The 10,025-nt window shown below is 35.3% G+C and overlaps 1 protein-coding gene across 1 annotated transcript in view; it reads right to left on the bottom strand.

The window, feature by feature from the left end:
• Positions 1 to 1,640: 1,640 nt before the first annotated feature.
• Positions 1,641 to 10,025, bottom strand: part of C9orf72 (C9orf72-SMCR8 complex subunit) — an 11,672-nt gene continuing 3,287 nt past the window's right edge. Inside the window, exons 3-9 of the mRNA XM_037373796.1 lie at positions 9,986 to 10,025; positions 7,800 to 7,872; positions 4,369 to 4,485; positions 3,430 to 3,665; positions 2,863 to 2,920; positions 2,226 to 2,335; positions 1,641 to 2,143 (exon numbers count right to left, since the gene is read on the bottom strand). Coding sequence (XP_037229693.1) covers positions 1,957 to 2,143; positions 2,226 to 2,335; positions 2,863 to 2,920; positions 3,430 to 3,665; positions 4,369 to 4,485; positions 7,800 to 7,872; positions 9,986 to 10,025 — 821 coding nt within the window. The 3' untranslated portion in view covers positions 1,641 to 1,956. The remainder of the gene's footprint in view (positions 2,144 to 2,225; positions 2,336 to 2,862; positions 2,921 to 3,429; positions 3,666 to 4,368; positions 4,486 to 7,799; positions 7,873 to 9,985) is intronic.

The following is a 10,025-nucleotide window of genomic DNA, read 5'->3' on the forward strand; positions in this document are numbered from 1 at the left end:
AAATGCAGATGAAAATAATAATGGTAGGAAGACAGACAGAATCTTAATACAAGTAACTTATGCCAGCATTCTGACATGTTCCTTTGATGAAGCACTGAGCTCATTGCAAGAGCCCTGAAAGACTCACCAAGTTGTAATTACATATTCAACCAGGTAATGTCGATTATATTCACTAATAATGTGTGAAAGGTGTGCAGCTGGGGCTCAATTCCACATCTTTCAGAAGCTCTAAATATTTGTGAATTTTGGTTTTTCAGAAAATGTAAGGGGATTCTGAACATCTATATAGAGAACAGTACTCCTTTTAAAAATCTGAACATTGGACATTTCAGGAAAAGTTGTGAATTTTTTTTTGTTAGCAATTTTGTTAATTTTTATGTCTCTTTGCATGAAAGAGACACTAAAAAGCTACCTTGGAAACAGAAACCTGTTCACCATAACACGTTATGTTGAAATAATTTATTATTATTATTAAATATTATGAAAATAAAAAGTGTTTTATTTAATTTAAGCAAATTTAATCTTATTTAAGCAAAGCAACTGTGGCTTCTCCAATCACAAGTGCAGCTCCTTCACAATTAATATTGAGTAATGACGTTACACGAAAACAGCACAAATATATTCCTGTGTTTTTATAAAAAGAGAATTAAGAAAACATGCAGTACAAATGTACACTGATTTCAATGTAACAAGCACCAATCATGCATCAAAATTGAAAAAATTGGGTCCAGATTAACCTGACACCACAATGCTCTATATACTACTGAGAAAAAAGGGTTCTGGCACAAAAGTAGAAAATGTAGTTTTATTTTCAAGTGAAGCTGGAGACGTGCTAAAAATGAACTAAGACGACTGGCAAGATTATTGACAAGAATTCACTTAGTAAAATCCCATGAACATTAGTTCACAGTTGTGCTCATCTCTGAATTAATATTAATTAATTAACTCATATTAATGGCATATTAACTCATATTAATTAACTCTTATTAATGGCAATGTAAAAAAAAATAAATTACTGTTTTATGACAGTTTGGCTATCACCTTGGTGTTCTTTGGGAAGGTCTAATACTTTAATCTGAACCTTATTCTAACTGACAATGGAAAAAACAGCAGCAGTTTAGGGATAGAAAGACTGACAAGTGCTGCTGAATGACACAAGTTTTCTGTTCTGTGTTTTGAAAGAACTCTACACTGGATCGCTGAACACTTCACTGCAGGATGGCCCAACAGTCTGTGACGGAGTGGCATGGTTGGCACTTACATGCACAAAGCTGCTTAAATAATGACCCAGTTCTCACGTGCAGAGTGCTGCTATTTAAGCTGCTAATAGTCAACAGTTTGCACACAAGAAAAGCACTTTGTAATATATTAAAAATCCCAAATGCCTTTAAATGCTCTAAATGAAGGAGCCAGTAGTGTTACAAATGGAGATAAGGGAAGACACATTTCAGACTTGTACCACATACAAAAGAACAATACTTGAAAACCTCCTTTGAAACTCTCAGAAGGCCCCTATTCCACAACGCCCATGATCAGAAAGGACATATGTATTGTTTTCTGTGGAAACACTAAAAATAGTGACACATCAGAACAGAGGAAAACAGGCACACATCTGAATGAAGTCTCTGGGCAAAAAAAAATTAAATGCTTCCCTTTATTTTATACCTAAACATGTTCAAATTTATCTACTAAGCCCACATGGCAAAGGAACCTCTGGTAACATTTATTTTAACTGTTAAAAAAAGCACACAGAAGACATTCATTAAAATCACGCCTGCTGTCTAGCAAAGCTGGTATTTCCTCTAACAGGGCAGACTGTAGTGTTAGTGTGCTACTGTGCTCCTAATGCTTCATCCCCAGTCAAGTCAATGATTGTCACAAGCGTGGCGGTCACACTGACAGATTTCTTTTCATGCCATGCAAGACTGCAATATTACACATTAGCAGTGGAGAACTTTAAAACGTCATGAGCATATCGCGTTCTTGTATGCTAGTGTAGAACGGTCTCCCAAAGACAAAGGAATGCAGGCCCGGTTTAATCTTCTCAGCCAAAGCCATTACTATGTTAAGATCGCCCTCTGCTGCTAAATCAAGATCCATCTTTAAGCTACGAAGGGACCTGAAAGGTTTTTTTCCTTTTTGCCTGCAAGGAAATAAAAAACGGTGCTGTAAAATAGAGCAGGGAAAGTTTCTCAGAGCCTGCTTTCTACTATCTGTGTACTTACGTGTCATCCTCTATGTATTTTATTAAAGTTAAGGCTTTTCTGTGAAGGACTAGCAGAAATTGTGCAAGGAAAGTACTTCTTAGAGACAAACCAGGCTTCAGATGGAAAATCTGTTAAAAATTGTAACAGAAAATTAAGTAGACATGGAAATTCAAGAATGATTATAAGAATGCAGAATATAAACAAAAATAGCATATACAAATAACATAGCCTTAACTATAAAAAAGCGGGCACATTAACCACAGATTTTTAGATATATACTCAACATTCTTAGTTTTCTTGCTGCTCACATGCCATAAATTAGGCTGTTTTACAGTTCTGTTAGGATGAAGTATTATTTTACTTTTTAAAATTACCTGAAATTAAACTCAACCAGGTAGCTTTCTCAGTACTGTAACTGAAGACATTGTTATGCAGCAATAGAAAACGTGCATTGCTTTTTCACATGTAAGAAAGAGTTTCAGTATTATACTAATACTATAAATAATTATTTTTCTCTCTGGTTATGCAAGCATAGCACTGGTATGAAAAAGAGCTATCAAGCCAACAAATTATCTATTCATGTTAAATTATCTGTTACTAGGACTCAAAGTACTGAATTTTAGCTCTTGTTCTTTCTGAAAAAAACAAAGATTACCTGATCCAGGAAGGCTTTTACTAATGTATCTCGATGCAGGATATCTTGAAAGACATTTCTACAGAAAAGAAAGCAAACCAGCATGTGAGGTAATGCCATAAAGGGACGCTAACTGTCCAGCAGTTCTGAACAGCAATGGCATTACTGTTTACAATCTGGCAGAAATTAAAAGGGAATTAAAAAACTTGAGTGCATTATAATCCTGCTATTTTTAAAGCTAATTTATAATTTTAAAACAAAACTTTCAGATGAAATGAACTACACCCAGGAAAGCTATTGGACCCTGTCAAATACACTTAGCTCTGTTATACCCCTAATTAAAACAGGAAACAAAATTAACATAACATGGTCAGAAGCATTACTGAAAATGCGCTTCAGTAATATTTAATGCAACAAAACTACTGATGGCACTGGTAAATTCCTCCAAAACATAAGCAACTACCAGAGCTGAAGGACCTTCTTAAAAGCAAAAAAACGTCATGTATTTTACCAGAAAGCAGACTTTGTACTACTTTACTCTCTTGTCTCGAATCAAGTAACTTTGAGAGATGTGACAGGAGTACATACAAATCAGGTGTGAAACTCTCATCTGTGTGGATAATATGATCTTGAGACATCTCTTCATCTGAATTAGCTCTCCAAAATGCTGTCAGCTCGGATCTCATATATCGACGTTGGTTATAGATGTGTTCGTGGCAAGGGGGCATCTGCTTCACTGTATTGACATCTACATCTATATGTGTAGTAGGATATGGGGCATACATTACTTGACGGAAGGGCAACACAAAGCTTCCTGTTGCATCCTGTTTTAGTGAAAAAAAAAAATTCCTCTAGTTAGTTTTTTTCAAAAAGCTATATTGGAACAAAACAATATGAAAGCATCATGCCTAAATTTTAGATCCCATTTGTTTAAACATGTTTTGCTTGAGAGAACTGGTGGCTGTAGCCCAGTAAAAAGTCCTTCATCACAGATGATTCCCTCAATACAACAGTGAAAACAGGTACTGAGGTAACCTGTGTATTGCAGTATTGCATCATCAGGTTCATGAGCCCATTAACATTACAGTATTATATATATCTGGTAAATTTAGACTGCTCGCTAGACCAAGAAGCATTATTTTTCTATTCATCTTCACCCCTTGCTACAACCCTTTCAAAATACTTGGAAACTGTAGGACTGATGGACCATTCTTTTTTTGTTGTTTTCGTACAACACAAAAACTTAACGTCTTTTGGGATTCTACTCCCAAGCAGGCAAAAAAGTATTATTGTACCTCAAAGCACAGGAACAATTCTGGACAATCCTAAAGAAATAGATGTGTCAGAGAAAAGACTGGCTTGGAATTTTAACATGCAAATAGTTACAAAGAAACCTACTGTGCCAGAAAGAAATCAAGCGAAGAGACATATTTCATTGAAAATGAATGTGTGTATGCATGTGTATGTCACATACAATGAAGGATGTTCTTAAACTACAGAAGAATAGAACTTTCCTAACATACTTACTTTGAGTAAGCCTTGAACAAAAAGGCCTGACTCATATTTGAAAGAAGACTCATTTCTACAGAGTCTGGAACACTTCCGCTCTGACGGCGTAAGAAACAGACACAATGTTCTCACAATCTGCATTAAACAGAATGGTTTTGAAAAATATGAAAATGTAAGGAATTAACTGATCTTCATATGCAATTTCTGACTATAATATATTAGGCATTTCAAATGATGTACAAAAATGTTCATCATACTTATTAGAGAAGCCAAAACTTTACCAAGGTCACAGAGCTGTGACATGATTAAATTATTGAACTGCAAGCCATATTACTCCAACTTCCTGTCAAATGAAGAAAAAATCCAGTAATTTTTGATAAAGTTTGTTTTTAGCCAACTATCTAGAACGAATCACTTTCACCCTCTGCTACTGCTTCCTATTACAAGAGTTACTGTGATTGCTTTCCCAGCCTTTTAAGCCTCTTATTTTATTCAGCCCATATTGAAACTGCAGCTATTGTCTCCAATCAGGCATAATTTCCTAAATAGGCATCCATGCTTATTTCCTCAGTAATTTCCTCAAACTCTCCACTAAAAGCATTTTCAAACCCCTGTGCTGCAACAGCTACAAGTAATCATCTCCAAATACAAACACGTATTCCATTCTGCTAATCTCTCAGCCTTAACCTGTGGTGCTGTATCTGTGCCTGTAAGGTCTTTGAGAAGGCTCCATCCTTGCACAACGTGTTTATGCAGTAACCAAAGCCATGACAACCTAGTTTCTGACTAATGCTTTCTGCCAGTTCAGCAAGATGCAATAGGTGTATTTTTTTAATTTAAGGAAAGCTAAAGTATGCCATAAAGAAAGCAATTACTTCAGAACCATTGCACTGTGACAAAGAGCACACTCCTGATAAGAACCCGTGCAGAATTTATGAAATTTACCCTGGATGTATTTTGAGACTCATATTCCTCTAGACTTAGCGTCTAGCTTATCGATGCATTATTTTGCGTACTTATAACCATTTACACCATAAAGCCTTTTAATTAATTATTTTATGAACTATAAAGGTTAAGCTTTTTATGACCATTTAAGCCTTTAACATTTCCTCTATTATGCTAACTTAATCTTATGCAAATCTTACATCCCTGAAACAATACATATTAACTGTGGTTAGCTGATTTCAGCTAAGAACTAAGAATTTTCTTTTCTCTGGTTCCCCTTTGCTGCGAATTTGAGTCTCAGCATTCATTGTTCATTTGATCAGAGGTGCTTCATCACCACTGCCAATACACACGAAAGCCTCCTCCCCCCAGTTTTTATAACACGTCACAAACTACTTATTTCAAAACACACCTTACTAAAGGTGCCTTGAAATTTAAAAAAGAAGACTATTATATTTCACTGCAGCAAGGAGCCCTACACACTATAAAATACGAAATATATAATATGTATAGTCTACAATCAATATATAATATATTCAGCAGGCCCTCTGCTCTTAAGTTTGTATTTCACACTGAAGCTATCACACAGATACATGTATACATATATCAAAAAGGGCATCAACTTTGAGAACTAATTTCTCTACAAAGGAAGGTTTTAGTCTCACAAATTAAAACCAGAGCTCAATAATTAATACATCACAATTAAAAATATAATCAGACAGAAAAGCCCAATATACAAAAACATTCCCTATCAGAAAATTAAGTTATCTTAATATACTGCTTCTCCACACATACCCCTGTAGGACCTTTGTCATGGTCTCAGGACATGGGACCATCGTTATTGCATGGCCCAGAGGCCCCAATATAAATTGAAAACTTACAGCGCTACATAACTACACAGAACCTTACCTGCACAGTAGTATTGGTATTCTCATTAAGTGCAGTGGTGCCCAATATCTAAAGGCTCTAGGACTGCACACTTTTATGAAACCCTTTTTTTCATTCCCAGTTGCAGGGATACTCAAAATCAAAGAGGTTTATTAAAGGACTCAGCCATGAATGTAGAGACGCATTTGATTTAGTGGAATATATTTTCTCACAAAGAAAACATTTTCTTCATTATTTGTCTCTGAATATCCTAAGTGGAAATTAACTTCATTGTTTTTACTAGAAGGGATAGAGTTAACACCCTAATTAAATGCAAATCAAAGGGAAACGTGTCTGAACAAAACGCTGATATATTGCACTATGCTAAAAAGAAATTGCTTTAAGAAATATTTCAATGGACAATAAATACAAGTGTATCTCTTCAGGAATTGCTTTCGATTTATCTGAAACTAGCACTCTGATATAATCTGAAAGCTTTATACAAAAAGGCACTTGGAGAAATCTGAATAAGGAAAACATCCTCATCTGATTTTTCCTTCATATACTGGGTAAGCTTAAAATAAGCATCAAGAAACTCTCCATTTACACCAAAATATAAGAGGATAAGAAGTGCAGGTGAGAGTTTCATATTGGGTCAAATTAAGTATTTCATAACAAGCTTACGAGAAGTTAAAAATAGTAACAGCATAGGAAGAAAAAGTCTACCATGAAATTGTAATTATTTTCTTGTTCTGAAATGACAGCTTCCAAAAGCAACCTTTTTTCCTCCCAAATACATCATAATGATGTATATACTCTTCCCTGTTAAGAGGTACAGCTAATGCTGATTATTGTTTTTAGACCCGAAAGCTCCTAACATCTTCCCTACTGATGTGCTCCAGTGAGTATGAGACATTGAGTGTTTTGTTGTTACATGACTTGTTTTTAGGAGTTTACATCTGTACTTTGTCTCTTTGGTTCTTCAGGAAAGCTGAGTCAAATCAAATTTTAAATCTACCAGTTAAACTGTACACGTATTTACCAATTACGTTTTAAACAGACTGAAGATGAAGTCAACACAAAGATGGCTACAAAAAAAATATAAAATTCTGGAATTGCTGGAATGGTTTAAAGTTCTAGTAAGCTTGCCTGATTCAACATATGTGTGTGACTTCAGACCCAACAGTTTCAAAGTTCCACGAAACACAAGCAGTTTGTGACGCCAAGTACATTCATTCCCCAGAGTAATTGTGCAGATACTAATTTCTTAAAGAGTATGCAGACAATGCCCATTGACATAGCTGAACAGGGCGAGCCAGTTCAGACCTCTCCAATTTGTACATTTTAGCTAACAAACCTGATTTTAAAAGCTCAGACTGATTTACTACTCATTTATACACAGTATCAATTAAATTAAATGCATTGGTTTTCTTAAAGTTGCCAGAATACAACTGATAAAGCAATATTCAGGCAGAATTGTCAACTGCTAGACCAATCAGCTGAAATAAGATACTCAGAAAACAGTATTCCTTCTTTCTTCAATCTCAGGTATGTTTATAGATAAACCTTGTTCCAAATAACACACTAACACTCCTAATAATCAGCATTTATGTTGGTTTTATTAGAAAGTGCATTACCTTATTAACTTTTTCTGCACTGCTTCCTACAACTACAGAACAACCACAGGTTTGCAGGTGTGAACTAATCGCACTGCAAATAAAAACAAACAGGTTAATACATTTAATCAGACTTTTCAAATAAACCAATTGTCATCTTCACAAGAAGAATGAAGTGCTCCTACTATAAATATAGGCTCATACCTATAGGCCCATACTCACAGGACCTCACACAGCTGTGTAGGTTACTGCTTAAATCCAAAAGTTCAATAGTATATGTATTTTCAATTTGATGAACAAAAAGACTGTCACTCAGAACCTCCAAATACCAGTTACGGTGCAAACAAAAGTGTCTGCTGCTATGACCTAACTGTATGTAGAATCTGTATAAAGTAATCAAAGTAACAGAAGACATACTAATAATGAAGGATTTGAAAGCATCTTGGCAGAAGATCTATGGTTGTCCATTGTTGTCTCAACATTCTGAAACTGTGGATCAGAACCCAGTTTTGGGAGACAGCGGCTAAACTGTTCTACTCCTGGTAACTGCATGGGCAAGAGCAAATCACAAGCTTGAGTGTGAGCATACATACAGACATGCTGGAAGTTGAGTCATCTTGCCTTGTGAGCTGCCAGCAGCACAGATCTAATTTAGCTTAGATTAAGTTTGGAGCCTGCAGTAAATACACCTGGACTAACTTTGCCAACTCTTAACCTGTCCTTAGGAAACCTCTGTTGAGGTTTCTTATCCTCATCCTCCCTTTCCCCCTGCACTTTCTTAAACCAACACCTGGCTGAGAGCTTCAGAAAGTCTAGATATCTTAGAAATTCTAGATATCATTAAAAGTTTTTCTCCAATATCTGTGAATATACGAAAGTACACATATATGCTACCTTCTGAAGGATGCATTGCATGTGATTAACCTGTTCTAATAAACACCTCTAATTGATAAGGACTGTAATAGCTACACTCATACTCTGAAATCTTGCAGATGGACTTTACAGTGGACCTGCTACTATTTATCTTACCAAGTATATTCTAAGAGTAAAATTTAAGGCCATCTGAATACTTAAGAATTCTTCCTTTGGGGCAGAAATAGGTATTCAGCTTCGTTGAGAAGTTACTGAGAAAGCATGACTGCTTATTTTAGAGGCTGGTATTGTTGATATGCAGTTTCATCCAATTTTTATTCAATGACATGTATAAATCCATGTAACACTATATTTAAGACCTGAAATCTGAACCTAGAGAAGCTGCTAAGTTTTGCAGATAAGATAAAAGACAGATATTTGGACCCTTCACATGAATGGCCAAGTTATTCTTTTCTTTACAGGACAAAATTTCCAGGGAGAAGTAGCAAGAAGAGATAACCAACACTCTACAGTCTACTACCTGCCCAATAAATCTGCAACTGGTAAAAGAATAGCTCACCATTGTAGGATCAACCGCTCTAGCTGTTTACAACAATCTATTCCATGTTTTTCACTTCATTATATCCTAAATTCTCTATGGAACTAAATACTACCTTATTGTGAATAATCAGTTAATTTAATACATGAATTTCTGTAGTACTGAAAGCATATGTGACACTGTACAAATAGATAGCACTAAACACTAGATAAATGAATGCAGTTTCACTAGGGATGCTCTGAAAAGTTAACAGAATCAATTAAAATCTGTAATACATGCTTTCCCACAGGAAAAGACCAAGTTGCTCTCATGTGCAACTGCTTCCACTTACTCATTAAAAACAGGGGGGGGAGCGGGGAGAGAAATACACAATTTCGTAAGTGTTCTATATGCCATACCATTAATTCTTATTCATAGTTTATGCAGTAAACACAACCCGGGTTTTTTTTGGTATTTCACAAAAATGTAAGACTCTAACTTATATCCTTATAAAATTAAACATTAAGTATCAAAGAAAAATTCTACTGGACAGGAATTCTACTATCAAGATAACTCTGTAATAATGTAGTCTACAGAGATGCAGCTATTAGCCCAGTGCCATTCTTCTAAAATGACAGCAACTTCTACAGCATTTTATAGACAAAAATCTCAAAAAGCCAAATACATGTCAACCTCCCCCCTCCTATAAATAAAATTAATCTAATACATGTTCACATCCACATACGTGTATATATACATATGCATACACAAATTTAAACCATTTCACTACAGCAGAAAGCAAAATTGAAATTCATACTTGAGGAGAAAGCCTTCATGGCAACTATCCCCAATGTCAT

Source organism: Falco rusticolus, chromosome Z (genome assembly GCF_015220075.1).
Source record: "Falco rusticolus isolate bFalRus1 chromosome Z, bFalRus1.pri, whole genome shotgun sequence".
Taxonomy (NCBI): domain Eukaryota; kingdom Metazoa; phylum Chordata; class Aves; order Falconiformes; family Falconidae; genus Falco; species Falco rusticolus.